We start from the raw sequence: 22,584 nt of genomic DNA, 5'->3' as shown, positions 1-22,584 counted from the left end.
GTCAATTCGTGGCATCGTAGATAGAAAGCTCTGTTTCGTACATGTCATATTCCAATTTTTTTTTTCCAAATATATATACATAAATATTTTTTTAACTTTATTTACTTATAATAGTGATAACATATAATTTTCAATAATTATTATTATATTGAAGTCTGAAAAAATATTAATGTATATCTTGTTCAAATTATTTATGAAAAATTTATTTTATATTTAAAATCTTAAAAATATTTATTTAAAAAAAACAAAAATTCATAATTAAAAGAATAAAGATATATAAAAAGAAAAAGAAGAATATATAAATCATAAGAAAAAATAAATATTGCGGAAATTTATTTAATATATAAAGAATTATTACGTAACAATTATAATTAGTGCAATTTCTTCAAATATATAAATATATTAAAATATGTAATTAATATCCATCAAAAATGATCAAATTATGATAAAAAATATTAATATATCGTGCAATATCAAACAATTTAAATTTTTCAAGGAGATATTTTATATGAATATGAAGATTTCTAATTTTATCATTTTCCTTGTGTTGTGCATTTCAATGGGGAAGATAGGCATACTTCATGAAAGAATATTTTGCATTCTTGTTCATCATACTACAGTATTTGTACCGCGCATCATAATGCCGTGACGCAAATTGTATACATTAGCCTTGCTTTTATCACTGAATTATTCTGACATCGAGACTGTTATTGAATTATATGAATTATTGAAGAAAATAATATGTTACCGTTTAATGATCGTTGAAATATTATATATATACATGATATATACATGTGATTTTTGCATCGGAGATATCATAATTAAATATTGAAACGAATTTTTAAAGTAGATACAAATCAGAAAAATTACGATCAGTTCGAAAAACCATGGCTAAAAAGTCTCAAGAAATGAAGGAATGGAATATTGCTAGAATGGGAATTTCTTTGCTTTTAAATAATAAAACGGAGGAAGCAGAAGCTTTATTTATCAAACATCCACATAGTTTCCATATAAAAGCAGGTCGCTGCTTTGTTTTGTTCATAGTATGTGAATGAAATTATTCCATTTTATTAAAAATTAATAAAAAAATTTTTTGTGATAATTTTATTTAAGTAAAATTATTTATTATTTGCATTTAAAAGTGAAGTATATACATATATTAATTTATTTTAAGAATATTTTATTAAGTTATTTTGAAAATATATAATATTATTGACATAAAAATACCTTGAATATTGTATTGCATGACATTTTTGCATGTTTGCATGTTTTTATTGACCACAAATCTATTTGAAGAAATATCTTAATAATAACTTACAATGTTTTAATTGTGAAAATATATAAGAATAATGATTGAATAAATTTTTAGAATGCATTGATGACCTTTGAAAACGATAAGCTTCATCAAGCTATATTATTGCTGAAGGATATGGAAAGGGAATGTGCAAGTGATATAGGATGGTTAAAATCTATGAAGAGTAAAGTTTTTAAAGCGGAAGAAACTGACGTAATTATTATTTTTTAAATTTAAAATTATTTAAATACTGCAGATGTATATGCATTAATGAAAATTTTAAATGTATAAATATATAAATATTAAAAATAAAAAAATCGTTAGTATTTAGCGGGTGAAGCAAACCTCTACTTTTCTATTTTTAATATTTTAAAAAATTTTTAATAATATTTTTAAAAATATGGGTTTGCATAAATATCTGCGATGCAAATATTATTCCATATAATAAATAATAAATTTTTTATACATAATTTTAATTTAATTATTAAATTTAATTATTAAATTAAAATTAGTAATTGAAGAAAATATATAAAATTATAAATAAATTTTATATATATTAATATATTCACTGAACATGAAATCTAAGATGACGCATAATATTGACTCAAATGTAGAACAATATAAACATTTTTATAGGTTATCATGCAAATATATATAAATATATAGTTTTGTAAATGAATTTTTTTATATGAAAAATTAATTGTTGCAAAACATAAATAATAAAAATAATAAACGATAAAACTAAGCAGCAGTGAATGTATTAAATCAAAGTAAAAGGAATCGTTAACGGAGCTATCGAAAAAATTTTGATAGGAAAATAAATATTTTAGAAGGACTATGTAAATAAATTGGAAAGGCAAATTGTTCTGGCAGATTCGCAAGTTTGTTCGGCCATATTAATATTACTACAACAAGAAGTCACTGGTTATGTACGTGGTGGTTGGATGTTACGTAAAGCTTGGCGAGTTTATCAACATGCACACTCGCAAATCTTACAACTATATCACCGTACTTTTGGTTCTAATCCATCGGGTATGTATTAAACTATTAACGAATACTGTCAATTTTTTCTATATTTATATTAATACATTAAGTTGATTATAAGATCCTTCAGTTAAATAGAAATGAGAATAACATTACTAAGTATATATTTTCTTTCGAAATTGTACATTCATTTTTATGAAATTTTTTTTTTGATATTTTTTATTACCTATATTATAATATTCTACTAATGAAAATTGTTTTTTCTTAGAACTAAGACTTTTTTTTAGTAAATTTTTGTATCGAAATATTTCTCTTGTTGTTTGATAAAACATAAAATTATATAATTTTATTATATAATTATATATCAGTGAATAAAAGAATCATTAAAAATTAATATGATACATAATTTATGTAATAATTATAATAGATATATCTTTTTTATTAATATTGGTAAAATCTTTATACTTAAAATAATTACTATTCCTATTTATTTTATAACACTGATATACTGTTTTTCAAATTATTAAATAGTATATTGGGATCTATTATATAGTTTTATATCAGTTTTTCATTAAAATAAAAAAAAAATTCTGAAAAAATTGATTGACTTTCAAATATTTAATTTAAAATTGCAAAATTAAATATTATAATGTTACCTAGTTTATAATAAAATATATTAAAATTAATTTAATTAAAATTATTTTTACATATATATAATAATAATAAAATAATATAATAATAATAAATATACTTTTAAATAATTATAAATATATTACATTTATTATTTATTTGTAAGATTATAAATTTAGGATAAGTCCTGGAATAAAAAAACGATCCTCATTATTTTTTTTATTTAACTATATAATATTAAAAATATTTTTGTATATTATATTATATATATAGAGTGTCAAAAAAAAGTTCAAACTTAATAATAATAAAAGTCTCATAATATTTTTTAATACTAGGAATATAGGAATATTATTATATAGTTAAATCTAAATAAAAAACTTATAGTAAGAAAAGCAAAAAAATATTCAATAAATAAGTCTTATAATATTAATATTAATATTTAATATAATATAATTATAATATATTATATAATTATAATATATTATATATTATATATTATATAATTATAATATAATATTAATATTAATTCATGTTAACGAAAATCATTTCATATAAATGAAGTACAAATTTTCATTTATAAATGTTCATTTAATAGTATCATTTAGAATTGAATATGATTAAAAAATGTTATTTTTAGTCATGTTTGTTTATTATTTAAATATAAAAATATATAAATATGCATTTTGTAATTATTGCCGTACCAATAGTTTTGATTTTGTTCGTGTTCATGAAATAATCTTTAATAATAAATATTAGTTAATATTAATAATATAATAATAATTGTATTGAAAACCGTGAATCTCTCTGTTTACATTTAATACAAATATTGCGAAAAAAATCACTAAAAATAAAAATTGATTTTATATCAAGGATTGATTGCAGAACTTATGTTAAACATTTTTTATTAATACTATAAATCTTTAAAATCCTTAATTTTTTTTAATAGTTTTTATAATATAACATAAAAAATATAATAATATATAGAAAATTATTCAAATATAATAGAAATATATAATAGAAAATATGTAATAGAATATAATAGAAAATTATTCTATATAATATATAATAAAAATTATAATTGTAATATTCTATATAATAGAAAATTATTCAAAATATTAATAATAATATATTACAAGATCATTGAAATTGTTTTATATTACAGTAGATAATTTGAATAGAATAAATCCGTTCGGATAAGCAATTCTTTGGATAATTTTCGAGAATATTAAGAAGATCTAAATTTGTCAATATATATTATCATAAAATAATTTTTAAATATAGAAAAATTTTTATCAAATTAAAAAGTCAATAACATATCTCATAGAAAATAAATTAATCATTTTTAGACATTAGATTTTATTAAAAAATATAAACATTATTAGATATACTAATTTAATAATATACATATTCATTTAATTTTCAGATAAATACTTGAATAATCAAACTTTAAATAAAACTTTAAATGATATATTATAATAATAAATATATTACAATAATTACCAAAAATTTACATATAAATTACAATTAATGTACATATAAATTAATTTAATAATAATATGAAATTATGATGTCAGAACAAATAAAATTAGCATTTAATATAAAAAATATAAAAAAGCAATTTTCGTAATTTTTATTTTTAATAGGATTCGACACAAGATGCAGTACCCCTTCCTGTAATGGCTCTTCTCGTTCACTGCAAAGTCCACATAGTCCAGGTTCTTCAGAATGGTCTATACCATCTTCCAATGGTTCAACAAACAACTTGACACCGATCTCATCCCCTTCAGGTCTGCGAAGTTCACTATCAATGTTCTTCTCGCTCACTGGCATCACGTCCGAACAACAGACACCGTAATTGTTATTTTTTCTTACAAACATTTCGCGATTCTTAAACTCTCGTCTTTGTCTTTTTACCTCTACACGATGTATAATAACATGAATTTTTTTTTTGTTTTCATTGACAAGTAAATACTACTTACATTAGGATCACTCTTTTAAAACAAATGAATTTTGTGAATATTTTTTTATATTTAAATCATTATTTAATCCTTTCATCAAATCCTTTTAGCGGTATAATTATTCATTATAATTGTATTTGTATAACATAAATAAAGTATATAAAATGTTATATACTAATATATTCATATAATAATATATACTAATATATTCATGGAACATTTTTGAAAAATTGATTCTAGATAAAAATAGATTCTACCAAAATAAATGCAAAAGTTGGTATGTAAAAATATCGAGATTTATTTATAAACAATTTAAATTTATATTAGATGAACTGAAATGAGAAGAGGATATGATGATAGTGTAACTGAGACAGAACGATTTCACACATCACTAGACAGATAAATCATTTCACTTTCTGTGTTTTATTTTCTTTAACTGATTATATTTTAATTGATTATAAAAAACTTTAATTTGTTTATTTTGATTTATAGAATCTCTAAAGATTCTACAAATTATTATTATTCTATATATAAAGAATATTTTGAATATTTTATTGTTTTTTAATATTATTATTTTTTTCAAAATATTTCAAAATTTTAATATTTTTTTTTTATCAATCTTACAAAAAAAATAATAATAGTGATTAGAAAATTCTATAGTTGTTTTTTACTTGCATATTTATAATTTTATTTGAAAATTTTTAATAATTACACAATTTTTAATAATAATAATATATATTTTAAGTATCGAAAGTTATAGAAACATACTATAGTAAATAATTTAAAGTTGTTTTCGAAAATTATTTGGTATTATAATTTCTTTTCTTTTTTAAAAAAGAAACAATTTTCGAATCAATTTATTTCTTGGAAATATTAATTTAAATGCAATATATTGCATTTTAATTGTAAGTAAATAAAGTTAAAAAATTTTTATTAAATTTTAATCTAGAAACTATCAACAAATCTAGAATAAGTAATTTTTTTTAAACAATTTTAAAAATAATTTATATTTTATTTTTTTCTAATATTATTTTATTATACATTTTTATCATATTAATAACTTTTATCGTTTATATATCAAATATTGTATATAATACAATATATATATATATTATTAATATTTAATATATATAATACAATTTAAAGTTAATAAAACAATGATGTAATCATCAATAAATATTCTTAAAATTTATTAGCATAACATAAATAAAAAAAGTTGTTCACTACTGAAAGGATTGATGTACGATTATTAATACACTAAAAGTTAATATGTGTACATATGTGTACAGCTTTTATGCATAAATACTAATTATTTAAAATAATTATTTCTTTTTAAAATATTATTATTTGTATTAATAACAAATATATTTACTCATTGAAAATCGATAGAAGTGGAAAAGTGACATATTTTGCAGCTTCGTTGAATCTAACGAGGTCTCCCGATTGATGTCTGCAGTTAGTTTCGGTTATGGGATTTATCAGTTATGTGTCAGTTTATTGCCATCTTCTCTTTTAAAAGTGATCCACTTTTTGGGCTTTGAAGGTGATAGAGAAGCGGGACTCACTGCATTGATGTATGCTCGGCTTAGTGAAGATATGAGAGCTCCTTTTGCCTCGTAAGTTTTTTTGACTATTATTTTTCACAAAAGAAAATGTTAGATATTAAATAATAATAATAATAATAATAATAATAATAATAATAATAATAATAATAATAATAATAATAATAATAATAATAATAATAATAATAATAACAATAACAACAACAACAATAACAATAATAACAACAATAACAACAATAACAACAATAACAACAATAACAACAATAACAACAATAACAACAATAACAACAATAACAACAATAACAATAATAACAACAATAACAACAATAACAATAATAACAATAATAATAATAATAACAATAACAATAATAACAATAACAACAACAATAATAATAACAATAATAATAATAACAATAATAACAATAATAACAATAATAATAATAACAATAATAATAATAATAATAACAATAATAATAACAACAACAATAATAATAATAACAACAATAATGATAATGATAATGATAATGATAATGATAATTATGATAATGATGATAATGATAATGATGATGATGATGATGATGATGATAAATAAAATTTGTATAATCAACGAATTTTCAAATCCAATTTTCTCTTAAAATTAATTTTTAAATGAAAAAAATTTGATATATATATTTTTTTTATTTACATTCACATGTAAAATTATCTGTTATCGCTATCTAATCGATCATTTTGTACCTAATCGAAAATTAATGAATATTTTTTTCAATGTTTTTATATTTGATACATTTTTATATTTATTATAATAATTATTTGTTATTTGAAAAAATTATCTATATAGCACCTTATCAATATATTTTAAAAATAATGCACCGATATCACAAACATATGAAAATCTTAAAAATGTTTCTTTATATCTTATGTTATATTAAAATGTCTTGAAAGATTTAATTTAAAAAATTCATTATATTCACTTATCAAAAAAATATATATTTTTATATTTTTTAAAAACATATTTTTATATTTCCTATTTTTATTTTTCATATTTGTATTTTTAATATTTTTTTCTTTATACAACAATATAATAAATACATAAAAATAAAATTATAATTGACAATATGTTTCTTATATATCTTTGAAAAATTGATTATTATTATTATTTTGAAACAATATATTTGTTTTATTAATACTATTATAATTTTTTTATTTTAATTGCTAAAAAAATTTTAAAGTATTGTGATATTAAAAAATTTAAATAATAATATTAATTATGACATTGTTCCTAAAAATAAAATAAAAATAAATAAAAAAAATATTTTGTATTATTTCAAATAGAAAATTTTTAATTTTAATAATTTTTCATACAATAACGTCATTGCAATTTATAGACTGACCTACTTTAAACGCTGCTAGTATAATTAGTATAATTATATTATAATTATAATTAATATAGTATAATTATGCATATGTTGCAATTTATGGAACAAAAGATTACGAAATATAAATACCAAATGAAAAAAAAAATGCCGAAAAAGACATAATTACTTTAATCTAAAATACTATGAGTCGATAAGTTAAAATTTCAAATTTATATAAATATGTTTCCAAATATTGATATTTTCAAAAATATATATAGATTATAAATTTAATTTCAGATGATCTAATAAAATTTCTATTTTTTTCATATCACATATATTTAAAAATAATATTTTTTAAATATTTTTTATTTTATTAATATTTTTATTTTAAAATTAAAATACAATATTTTCTTATAAAAATCAATTATTATGTATTGTGATTATGTATTAAATGTTAGATATATATTACAATTATTCAAATTTAATCAAGTAATATTATAATATTAAATAATTATAAATATTAAATTTAAAAAAAAAATTGATGAATTTGAGATATAATTTTGTTTTCTAATGTTACAAAATAATATGATTTTTATAAAATATGACATTTGTGATATAACATATGATATATAAATATACATTTAATTATAATTTTGTTAATTTATTTAATTTATTATTTTAGTTTTATAATTCTATATATCTAAAAATATATATATAAAAATAATATTTCTATTTTAATATTAAAAACAAATTTTTATATAGACTAATATCCAAAGTAGGATATGAAATTTCTTTTAAATTCTTTTTTATCATATATATATAACAAAAGAAATAAAAAAAATTAACAATAATCTTAAAATCCAATATTCACAAAACGGCTATTTTTTAGCGTAATTTTCTTTTATTTTTTTCAAAGTTATTAAAATAATTAATAAAATTATAATAATAAATTAAAATTTCTAACTATTTTTTGTACTGTGTATTTTATGTCACATAAAATGATTAATAAAATTTAATTCGAAATATAATGAGAGCATTGATATGTAATTATAAAATTTTTTTAAGATCATTAAAATCCGACTGAATATTATATATAATATAATTTTTTTTCTTTTTTATGTTGTTATTAATATATTTTTGATAGTCGATTTTAAAAATCAAAACAAATGCAAAAATTGCTATAAAAATGTCAATTATTATTATGTTAAGTTACATTAAGTTATAAAGAAAGAAATTTACGTCAAACAAACTGAAATAATATGAAATTAGAATAAGACAGCTCAACTTTCATCGCATCATTATTTAATAATTGCTTATAAATAAATTTCAATCAATATTTTTGTTCACTTTTATGTTTGTTTTGGTCTTTAGAATTAACTCTCTAGAAACATATGAATATATTTATACATATTATATATTAGTATTTATATGTAATATTTAATTGTATAGACATTATATTTTATATTATATTTTAACATTTTTTTTTATTATGATTATTACTAAATATTCATATAAGATAATTCATACATTAGATAAAGAAATAAATATATTACATCATATTCCAAACATAAATTTAAAAGGATTATATTTTTCATATTGATTACATTATATACAAATTTCATGATCCATCTTTATTTCTTGCAGAGAAAACATTCAATTTACATGCAGTTTTGGTATTACTAAATTTAAAATCTCGATTTATTTAATATTGTTTTAGAATTTTGTTTTATTTAATTCAAAAGAAAAATAGGTAATATCTAAAATCCTTTAAATCCGAATATATAGTAAATAATTAAGTGGAGAAATTTATAAAAATTCATTTTCGAAAATATAATAAAAATACCATATCTTCTACTAACTTTATCATTATAAAAATTAATTAATCATTTAATATTGCAATATTATTATTTTATTTTTTTGTTTCAGTTTATCTTTACTTTGGTATCACACAATTGCACGACCATTTTTTGCTCTTGATGGAAGTAATCTCCGTGCTGGTGTAAATGACGCCAAACAACTAATAACAGAATGCCATCCAGAGTTTAATAATTCTGCTCTTTTTCTCTTTTTCGCTGGTCGAATAGAGAGGCTTGAGGTAAGAATGTATTTATAATTATTTAAGTGTATTTTTTATATACATAATTTAAAATTTGGACTACTATAATATTACTCAAACAAAATTTTTGATTTAAATTTTGAAAATTTACAATTTTTTTGATTTACTAAAAATTATATAAATTCTTTCAACAGTTTTTATATTAGTAATATTCGAAGGTATTTTAAAAACCGTTCAGCACTTGAAAAATGATCATGATTTTCAAATTCAAAAAAACTCTTTAAATTTAGATCAAAAATTTTGTTTGCGATACTATAATATACCCAGAATTTGATATTTGACATCATTATTAATAAATTTATCATGTTACAGTATAACATAGCAATGAAAATTATATCTAGAAATAAATCTAATTATAAATATAATATATAAAAGAAATTGAATTTGTTTTAGAATCACGTTTCCAATAACAAATCAAAAAATCGATAATATAATCATGATTTCGAATAATTATCATTTCTTCCCAATCTATTTATCAATTAATATTAATAATAAATAAAAAATAATTAATAATAAATAAATATAAAGTATAAGTATATGGCATCATCAAATTACAAATTACTAGTCTAATTTTAAAAATATATTTTCTTTATGCGAATTAATCGCATACCGCCATAAAAATGTTATAATTTTTAAACTTCAGACATCTATTGATAGATTCCTTTAATTAAGCTTTCAATTAATACTTCACATCTCCTGATTAATGTTATTCTATATATTAAATTATTTATAAAATTATAGAATAAAATTATAAAATTATGTTTATAGTTAAATTTATATCAAATTAATTTATATTACAGTCAAATGTAAATGGTGCTCTTCAAGCATACGCAAAAGCTGTTGAAGCTTCAAGTCAAAGAGAGATTAAATTATTGTGCCTACACGAAGTTGCTTGGTGTCATCTGATTCGTTTAAGTTATGAAAAAGCTTATAAATCTTTGACACAATTGCGACAGCAGTCTCGATGGTCCATGAGCTTCTATGCTTATTTAACAATCGGTAAGATATTTATTTTTTTTCTTCTATTAATAATATAATTTTTATTTCAACTATTTCTTTGTATTCTTTATATTTTTTCTTAGTTTGTTGTGGAGCGATTGGTAAATTTGATATTGTGGCCTCATCTTATCGAAAAATTCTTCATTGTGACAATCGAATGAGTAAAGAAACACAATTAGGTTTATTCGTTTTACGTCGAATACCTAAACTCCTAGATCAAGAGACTGGACAGCCTTATACAATTTTGTACTACAGATTGCTTGTTTATGAATTATTATATTTATGGAATGCCATGCCGTCCTGTTCTATTGATTCGTTACAAGGAATACTTTTAGGTAATAAATATTAATCTCCTAAAAATATTTAATTTTAATTAAACTTTTCAATCAAATCAAAAAAACTTGATTTTAATTTCCAAATGCAAAATATATATAATTATAATATTAAATAATATTAATTAAAATATATATTAATTAATAATATTAATTAAAATATATTATATTAATAATATTATTAATTAAAATATATATTAATTAATAATATTAATTAAAATATATAGTAATTAATAATATTAATTAAAATATATATTAATTAATAATATTAATTAAAATATATATAATTATAATATTAAATTTTCGTTATGTTTTACGAATATTTTTTTTATATTTTATTTCTATACTGACAGAAAATATTTGAATATTCTTTAAAATTTTTTTTATATTTTTAAATTTAAATTTTATTAATTTTATTATTATTATTGGTATTTAATAATTGTCTTTATATTAAGTGATTTCGATGAAATTTTCAATATGTATAATATAAATCTACAAAATAAAGTCTTTTACTTTCTTTTGCAAATTCTGATCAATTGCATATTTTCTAAAAAATTTTTTAATTGATATATAATTTTTAATTATATCAATAATAAATTCATTTTCATAAAAAAATTTAAATTCTTTCTTTAAATTTAAATCCAAATAAAATATAAATTATATTTTATTAAATATATTTTCTTATATCAGAATGTAAAAGTAATTATTCGGATGAACCAATGGCTGGATTAGCTAACTTAATCGAAGGAGCAGCTTATTCTTATCTTGGTGATATCCAAGCATCGATTGAAAGTTATAGAAATTGTTTGAAACGTCGTAATCCACTTAATGATGCATATGATCAACATGTTAGTGCATTTGCACTTTACGAACTTGGTACTGCACTTTGCAGTATTAATGTAAGTAAAATAAATATTGAAATATATACTTAAACAAATTACACAAAATTTTGTAAGTAATTGTTTTTAAAATTATAATTTTTTCTTTCAAAAAATAATATTGAAAATAAATGCAATAAATAACGCAATATTAGAAAAAAAATTAATAAACATTATATTTGATCAAAATTAAGATAAATATTATTAGTTATTAAATGGTAATAAATAAACTTGTGTTATGGAAAAATAATTGCAATAGAAAAAGATTTACAAACAATTAAAAATTTTACATATTTTTTTATTAATTGAAATATTTCGTATTTTAATTCAAGAATTAGAAGCTATTAAATATTAAAAATTTATAAAAAATTAATTTTCTTTATATATTTGATACTAATTATTTATGCATGTTTAATGTTTCAGAATACTGAAGAAGGAAAAATGTTTCTTTTAAGAGCTCAAAATCAATATAGAGATTACGATTTTGAGAGTCGGCTTAATGTTCGAATACACGCTAGTTTGAAAAATGTTAACTGACGAAAAATGAAAATCAAGCAATTGCGTCTTCATTTATTACAGAATGTACCTGTGCAATCTAAAATACGATAATGATTAAACATCACATGCTTGATGCATTAATCCTGCAAACATTCTATTTATACGATTTAATTTTTTGAGCGGTGAGTTTTTTTGAATTTTATAAAATTTACAATTTTGAATAGTAAATTTTTTCAATAAAATACAATATTATATTTTTCTTTTCATTATTTTTTTTTATTAAAAATATTAGTAATATTCTATTAAAATATATTGTAATACTATTCATTCATATTCGCAATTTTAATTAAAATCAAATGAAATTCTGAATTATGTTTATTTTATAATTATATTATTTATAAATAACACTGTTAATACTGTTATAATTATATTGTAAATAATAAATAATAAATTCTATTTGAAACTAATCAAAAATCAATTGATGATTTTTTTAATAATATGAATCAATTATTACATTGAAATCAATAAATAAATGTTCTAATGTTGTTCTATGATTATGTTCTATAATGTTGCTCATTGATTACATTTATAATATAATAAGTACAAATTGAGAGAAAGAAAAAAAAATATAAATTTTCACTTTTTGAATCTATTTTTATCGCTCAAAAAATTAAATTGAAATAAAAAATAACTTTTCCAGATTATAATGAAATCGTATCAAGAGTATTCGCTCATTCCGTCTATGTAAACTTAAAATTCATAATACCAATTGCATTTAATTGTATAAAAATATATAATTAAAAAATAATTGTATAAAAAGTTATATTCTAATTATACATAATGTATATAAATATATACATGCTATTTGTATACATATATTGCAGTGCAGTATATGTATATGTAAAGAATAAGGAATTTTCTTCCCCTTAAAGCAATAATTATTACGTATAGAAGTAATTAATATTAATATATAATATTAATATATAATATATTCTTATATTAATATAAGGATTATATCAATAAAAATGCTGTTAAATTAGTTCTAAAAAATAAATAATTAAAAATTGTATATGTAATATCTCTTAGCAAATTAAATAATAGAGAAGTTTTCTCTATTTTAGTTATCTTTATATAATAAAGATTAATTACAATTATTCCAATTATAATTTGAATATATTAAATTATTATTTAAATATATTTGAAAAAAATAATACAAAATTAAAAGATTATTGAAAAAAATTATTTATACTCATTTTCGAAGTCGCCTTTATTAGATTTAACACCATTTTCAATTTTCAAATTTTTCAAATTATTGAAAAATATTCATTTCAATTTTTAAAAGAGAGAATGTAATAAGTTTCAATTCAGTTTGTAAGAAGAGAAAAAATAAAAATGTTTAAAAAATATTAAAGTAAAATATTATTATTGAGAATATCAATCTTAAACATTTAACTCCATTAATAAAAAAAAAAGGTTCAATGAATTTAATTATATTATTATTATTTTATTATATATTATATTATTATATTATTATTATTTTATTATATATATATATATATATATATATAATAAGTTATATATTCATAATATATAATACTTATACTTTTACTAAGCATAAAAAAAAATAGCTAGTTTTATAATTCAAGTTGTTATTAATAAAATGTCTTATAACTACGACAAAAAATGGATCTTTTTCCTTATCCTTATTTTTTTGTTATTGCTTTATTGAATATTAATATTCGTTAAAAATATATTATTGCTAACACAAATTTATATTAATATTTGTTAAGAATAGATAAAAAAGAATAAATTCGAAATTTGTCAATATTAAATAAAATATTATAATTTTATTTATATTATTAATAGCTAATGTATATAAAATATTTATTAAAATGATGTATATGAAGTTTTTTTGAGATTTTTTTAAATAAAAAATTATTTGAATATATATTATAATAATTGAATACATATTAAATTATTTTTTTATTTGAATCTTCTTAAATAATTGTGATTTATTTTATTAAATCACAATATATTTTTTTGTGATAATTTTATAAAAAAACTTGATACTTATAATAACTTTTATATTTATGTTTAATATCATATATTTATATATATTCATTATATTCAATATCATGTAGGTGTTATATTATATATGTTCGCGAGCATTTATTACTCATAAAATTTATAAACAGATTTTTATTCGGAGAAATTTTTCATAGAAATCCTTTTCTATTATTATTGCTCCTTTTAATTAAATTTAAACGAAGGATGATGTTATCTAAAAAGACTGTCATTTTTGAGAATTTAGTCGACATTTATAATTGTATATTTTTGATATATTTCAGCCTGGCTGGAGCGGAGCCGAATCCCAAAAGTGACATATTCCAGACAACTGACTCAATGGCAACCAATATTATCCTAGTTTGAGTTCATCTAATTTTTCTGTAACTTAGAGGTGTCGCGAATTAAGCATTGACTGCGATGTTATTGATTATTATTGTACCCCACCGAAAAACTGAAATCTTTCCAATTGAATTAGGACGGGATTTTCTAAGGCCATGAGCTTATAATTAGAGATTCAGGATGAACATGTTTCACTCTAACCATCGGACACAATTACTTATCGTTACTTGTAAAGAAAGTCTCATTATGAACACATCGTACTCTAACCGCCGGATATGATAATTACGATTATTAGTTTTCTTCTAATACCACATGCTCTGATCATCAGACACGATTATTTGCTGTGACATTTTCTGAGACTATTCTTTTATAGACGCGCGTTCCGCACGTGTAACCACTTATACAGTGACCATTTTATTTTTAAGAAATATATTTGTTATATCTATATTTGTAATATCTGTCAAAAGGCATTCTATAAGCATCTAGCCATTAACTTACATCCACCAAATCCATTATAATACTATTATTTTATTATATTATATTGTGGACGCGAAAAATATACATAAATATATTATATTAACGAAAAATATAAATAAATATATTATATTATTATTTTTTAATATAATATCTCAGGAAAGGATAAAATTTCTTAAGAAATATATAATCTTTTAAAAATGAATCATGAAAATATAATATATATATAAAATATATAAATATAATATATAATATTAAATTCTTTAAATTTTATATAAAATATTTCCATCTAAATATAATATAAAATTTTATAATTTTTACATATACAGATAAAAATATTAATTTATAAAAATAATGATTCTATTAAAAATAATTTTAATTTCATATAATTTCCAAGTAACATTATTTCATTAATTATTATTATTATTATCATTAATTTAAAAAAATAATTTAAATTAATGAATAATGAATTAATAATTAATTTAAATTAATTATTAACAAAAAACGAATTATGAAAATGATTATGAAAAATCAAATTATTAATTATTATAACATCTATTTGTTTTCTTCTTTGTACTATAATTCAAATTAATTACAACAAAAATTTATAAATCAAAAAATAAATATATATTTCCAATATAAAATGTAATTACTTTATATTAATTTAAAAAAGAATAAATATATCAAATAAGAAAGAAAAATAATTAAAAATCGTCATTCACAATCAATTTCATTAAAAAATTTTTTAATTTTTTTTTTAAATATTTTATTGCAAAATTCTGTTTTCTAAATAACAGTGATATCTAAGATTCCACTCATCAATTATCAATCTGAAATACAGTATAAAATTTATTAAACGGAATTTGGCCATTAGAGAAATCGTGAGAAACTGACAAAATTATACGAATTGTAGTGTCTATTCAGGTCCATCAAAAAATCAAATCCAAGATTATGAGTACGATCCGATGAGCGTTCGAAACACGTACTGCTGTGTAAATGGAGGAACCTGTCCAGCTATTATATTGAATTCCTCTCGATCTCCTTGGTACTATAAATTCATCAAACCATTTGTATTTTGCATTATTACATCGTTGTTAGGTACGTCACTTTATGGTTAACTTGTTAAAGAATTTAATTAATTTATAACTGAATATATATTATAATTGAATAATTGTTAAACAAATTGTCATTAAAAACAATCTTACATATAATTATTGTTCTGCTAATTTCAATTAATAAATAACTTTATGCAATTTTTTGTTACTATTTTATATGTTTCAAAGTATATTGAAAAGATATTAAAAGAAGTATATTTTTTGAAAAAAATTTATTATGATTTTTTTATATTATTATTATTATTATTATTATTATTATTATTATTATTATTATTATTATATAGATTTTTATAAATTAAAATTAAAATTCCAGTTCGAGTTTATAATGTTAATACGTTTCATGTCATGTCGTGATTTATTAATCTATATTTATTTTAATTATTTTTCTTATTAATCTATATTTTATTAATGACACATTAGTTTTACATAAATGATATGCTATATCTTATTACATAGCGTATTTTATATCTTATTACATAAATGTAACAATAAAAATAAAGCAAAATATTTTATCATAAATAATTTTCAAGTTCAAAAATTTAAATGATTCATTTTTAATCCCTTATATTTTAAATATAATATGTTATATTATTAGAATAAGTACATATATCCTGCATGTTTTTTTTATATCATTATATCACAATTTTATTTTGATATATAATATTAGAAATTTTATGTTCAATATTCGTCATTTTCGTTATGTAATAAGTTATTATTAATAATTTTATTCACGATTCAAAGTATTTGGCTAACATGATTTTCAAAAATTTAATATAATTTAATGATTCTTCAAATGAAAATAAAAAATTTCTTTTTCAACTTTATCTTTTAATTACTGATTTAGTTGATTTAATTAGTTATTAAAAATCTTAATATAAATATCTTAATTGATATTTAGAAATCGACAAAAACATCTTTGAATGCAATTAAATTTTCCTATACAAACAATATAGAACAATTTAAACAGTACAGTAATTTTGAAATCATAATCTTCAATATCTTCTCTTCTATATCGTTAATTTCGAAATTTAATTTAGATTTGAAGATCATTCTCTTATAAATTGCTCTCCTTTATTCGTGATAATAAAAGAAACAAAGGAAATATGTTTATGACTTTTCGTTATATCTTTAATTATCAATAACTAAAGAATGAATTTAAAAATTCAATTCTTTTATTCTTAATTTTTGTTTTTTTTTTTTTAAATTTTTAGTTTCTAAAATTCTATTTACATGTACAATTATTTAAGAAATCAAATTTTGTATCTCAAGAAGAACACATTAATAACAATTTTACATTTATAAGAGAATTTCGAAATAAAAAAAAAAACGAAAATTCTGGAAAAAAATCCTTCCCTTAAACGTTTCAGCAATGTCCGTGTCTCATTTGTGCGATAAATATTCAGCTAGTGCCACATTCAAGATAATCAGATCCGATTTGGTGAATCTACGAACGCATTTGAATACTCTTTCGGTAATTACTGTACCGTTATCTTGTTCGATCATTGAATGACATTAATGCGCAATTTTAAACAATGTTCGCTTAGATGGAAGTAAAGAACGTAATGGAGACACGAGACGATTTAAAGAGTAAGTTGAAAGAGGTTGGATACGTGATACCAAAAATGTCTGAGGCCATTCTCTATTTAAGAAACGAAGTATCCGAGGGTAAAAAAGATATGATGTATCAGTTACAACACGAACATACTGTTTTGTAATAATTAAATAATTTTATAATTTGAAATAGGGATGGAGTTGCACACGAAAGCGTTGCTAAAGGCTATGTCTCCAGAGGCCGTTCGAGAATTGGTGAAAAATGAACTGCAAACGTATGATGCTGATAAAACTGGAAGAACGGATTATGCGCTTGCAAATTCAGGTTTTATATGGAAAAAAATATATTTTTTTTATTTTAGATTAAAATATTTTTACTGGTTATTATGTATTATATATCTTGTACTATCTTTGAGAGTTTAATTTGATATATGGTAAAAATAAACGTTTTTGTCTATTTCATTTCTATTTTCGAATACAGTTTTCGAATATAGTTTAAAATATAATTTAATATTTTTCTTTTAATTTCTATTAACAGAAATTTTTTCCACAAATAAAACAAATAACAATAAAAAAAAGGAATATTTAAGAGTCAATTACTTTTTATGTAATAAAAATGTAATAATATATAGTCACTATATATTTATTATTGAGCTTTTATGTATGAATATTGTGCATCATATATTGTGTATCATATATCATATACTGGTCATAAAATAAACAAATAATAAATATAATAAATTATATTTTATCAAAAGATTTTTCGCAAGAGACATAGTAAATGAAATATTACAAAAAATGATTATAAATAACATGATTATAAATAAACAAATATGAAATTGATTTTAAGTAATGATAAATTAATTGTTTCAAAAAGAAATAAAGACATTAAATTTAATTAATTGTTTTCTACATCTATTTTAAATAATTTAAATATATATGATAATAATAATGTATGATTTTATGATATATGATAACATACAGTTCAGAATTTATTGTGAACAGAAAAATCATTAAAGCGAGCTTCATAAATTTAAAAAATTATTTTCAGAATTAAAGAATATAAAGATATTTCAGATTTTTTTATGTATAATTAATATGATTAATATTTAAAATTTATTTTAAGAATTAATTACTTTCAATTTTATAATTTAATAATATGCAAAATAAATAAAAATAAATCAAGGACATAGTAATCAGTATAAATATCCTTCATTGTGAAAAAATGGAAATAGAAAATTAACTTTTATTAAATCATCGAAATTAATATTATTTAAAACAGATTATTTTTTTTATAATATATTAATAATAATTGTAACATTGTTTAATTTATATCATTCACTTTATTTAATCATTACAGAACTATATTATTGTTACAGAACTTTCATTATTTTTTATTGCCTTATTTTATCATTAGTTACATTTTATTAATATTTAATTGTATAATTTTTAAGTTAAATTTTATTATTAATATATCTATGATTTTAAATATTCACAAAAAATTTTTGAACTTATTTCTTGTGAATTATTTTACTTATTTATCCAATATTTATCCGATAGTATTATTATAAAATGAATTTTTTTATTCATTAAACATAATTTAGAAAATTAATTCAATTTACTAAAATATAATTATATGATACAATATACATATGATATAATAATTATACATATGATATAATTGGAATTAATTTCATATTTAATTTAAAATATGATTTATGTATTACTTAGTTATATTTTTATTATATTTCTTTTAATTTGGTTTAAAATATTACTTAAAGTCATATATTATTTAAAAATAATAAAATAATAAAATAATTGTAAATGCTTAATATAATATTTATTTAATACAATATTTAATATATTGTTGAAATTATATTAGGTGGTGCAATTCTCTCGACGAGGGACACAGAAACATATTCAGCTGGTGCACCGGTATTGAAACTTTTTGGTATACCGATCTGTCAGCAACAAAATATACCTCAGGCTATAATTCAGGTTATTAAATATTATTAATATTATTAAATTATTATTATTATTATTAATTATTAAATTATTAAATTAATGTTAATATATTACTTAGCATATAAAATGTAATATATTCATAGAATATTTTAAGAATCTATCTATTTTAGATAGATTCTAAACATCAAAATACAAAATTAATACAAAATACAAATTATTACATGTATAAAATGTTACTTGAAATAGTAAATAAGTTATAAAAATTTAAAATTTGCGTTAGATGAATAGAGATGATTCTATTTCATTGTCTTTATCTTGTTCCATGTAAAAATTTAAATTATTTTTAACTTATTAAATAAATCTCTACATTTTTATATATCAATTTTTGTTTGTTTTTAAAATCGTCTATGTAAAAATATTCATTGGATATATTAACATACTAAAAATTTTTGAAAATTTATATTATTTATATTATTAAAAATAATAAATTAATTTTACACAAATATATACATATAAATATCTACGTATATATATATGTAATATTCAATTTCAATTATTATTCTATAAATTATTATTCAATATAATATTTTATTACATTTTCAAATTTTAATTAAAGAAATTTTATTTTAAGAAATTTCATGATTTTATTTAAAGAAAATTATAATAGTAATATAATATAATATATATTATATTAAATTCTATAATATAAGTGAGATTTAAATAAAAATCATTTATAAATTATTATTTATATAAAATAATTATAAAGAATAATTTAATATATTTTTAATTTAAATTCTTACACATAAATGTTTATAAAAGAAATTAATTTTTTTAATATTTTAAAAATAATATTTTAAAAATAATTTTAAAATAAATGAAAAATATATATTAATAACAATTTATTTATATTTTTCGCAGCCTAAAAAATTTATTAATCATAAAAAAACATTATTTAGTTGAATCCAAATATAAGAAAAAGTTTCGATTATTACTTCATTCCAAACATTTCAATTATTTTTCTTTATATAGACTGGTGTCCTCCCGGGTGAATGTTGGGCATTTAAAGGCAGTAGAGGAGATGTTGTCATACAATTACTCGGTTTTGTACACATAACTGGAGTAAGTCTGGAACATATTCCACAATCGATTTCTCCCACAGGAGAAACGAGTACCGCCCCAAAAGAATTTTCTATTTGGGTAAATTTTATATACATATTTTTTCTACTATTTTTAAAAAAATTTTCATTATTATTTAGTATTACTAGATTTTTTTATTTATTAAAACTATAGTCTATATTTTTAAACTTTTTTTGATACAAATGTATAATCTTTCAGTTTATTATTTAAAAAATTGAAATAATATATTGCAAATAATTGATTGTAATAAAATTAAAATAATTAAAATTAATAATTAAAAAAATTTCAATAATTATAGAAAACTTAGGCATTTTTAATATATTATTCAATAAAAATTTATAATATACAATAATTTTATATTAATAGAATGAATAATGAATAAGTTATAAAATAAATAAAATAATATTTAAATAATAATAAATCCCTAATATTTTCAAGTAATAAATATTTTCGAATAAAATAAAATAATTAGTAAAAATTTTTTATTTTTATTATTAGATAGTATATTATTATTATTAGTATATTATATTAATTATTAGTATATTATATTATATTATTATAGTATATTATATTATTATATTAATATAGTATATTATTATTATTATTATTAGATAGTATATTTTGTATTTTTAGGGCTTAACGAACGTAGATGATACAAACCCTTTCTTATTTGGTGAATTCATATACGATAATACTGGTCCTCCTGTACAATATTTTGAAGTTGAGGTAAAATAATATTTCTTGAATTTTTTAACTTAATGTCAATTCTATAAATTATATCATTATAGTATTATTATAATTTATAGCATACATCGAAAAATGCATATGAAATAATTGAATTAAAAGTTCATTCCAATAATGGTAACAATGAATACACCTGCATCTACAGAATAAGAATTCATGGTACCTTAAGCAAAGATAGTGGATAATTTTCTCTTAAATAATTATTTAATAATTATGGATCAAAAGTAGAAATTTTTGCATGGATTTCGCGATTAAAGGAACTGATAGTTGAGAATTATATTATAAGATTGACTTTGTCAACTTAGTGCAATTAATATTATAATACTGATTTAAATAAGATTTTTCGTATGTAAGATATTATATACTTTATTATATAGTGAATAAAGAATAAAGAATAAAGAAATTTAATTCTCATGTTGTTATTTTCTTTTTAATATCATTGTTATAAATTTATAATTAATGTAAATAAAACAGTTTAAACAATTTAAAGAATATAATTAAAAAAAAATAGTATATAAAATATACTATATTTATAAAAATAAAAATAAAATATAAAATAAAAATAATTATAATTCCAATATAACAA

The 22,584-nt window shown here is 18.4% G+C and overlaps 1 protein-coding gene across 1 annotated transcript; it reads left to right on the top strand.

Moving 5' to 3' along the window:
- The first annotated feature begins 445 nt into the window (after window positions 1-445).
- Window positions 446-22,183, top strand: LOC122713578 (tetratricopeptide repeat protein 39C-like). The gene is made up of 16 exons (XM_043934158.1): window positions 446-1,043; window positions 1,370-1,507; window positions 2,125-2,326; window positions 4,552-4,759; window positions 6,282-6,482; window positions 9,710-9,878; window positions 10,700-10,898; window positions 10,982-11,233; window positions 16,411-16,584; window positions 17,969-18,072; window positions 18,146-18,266; window positions 18,346-18,477; window positions 20,035-20,150; window positions 21,147-21,314; window positions 21,888-21,980; window positions 22,061-22,183. Exons 1-16 carry the CDS (start codon window positions 888-890, stop codon window positions 22,181-22,183), a joined length of 2,556 nt encoding a protein of 851 aa, XP_043790093.1. The 5' UTR covers window positions 446-887.
- The last annotated feature ends 401 nt before the right edge of the window (window positions 22,184-22,584 follow it).

Source organism: Apis laboriosa, unplaced genomic scaffold (assembly GCF_014066325.1).
Source record: "Apis laboriosa isolate Shangri-la unplaced genomic scaffold, ASM1406632v1 scaffold25_cov139, whole genome shotgun sequence".
NCBI classification, from domain to species: domain Eukaryota; kingdom Metazoa; phylum Arthropoda; class Insecta; order Hymenoptera; family Apidae; genus Apis; species Apis laboriosa.
This window is presented reverse-complemented; position numbering and strand designations above follow the sequence as displayed.

Bases quoted from the DNA above. Each gene is read 5' to 3' on its own strand.
- LOC122713578 (XM_043934158.1), top strand. From the start codon at position 888: ATGGCTAAAAAGTCTCAAGAAATGAAGGAATGGAATATTGCTAGAATG. The intron at 11,234-16,410 runs GTAATAAATATT...GTGTCTATTCAG, and splicing joins GTTACAAGGAATACTTTTAG to GTCCATCAAAAAATCAAATC. The intron at 20,151-21,146 runs GTTATTAAATAT...TTCTTTATATAG, and splicing joins TACCTCAGGCTATAATTCAG to ACTGGTGTCCTCCCGGGTGA.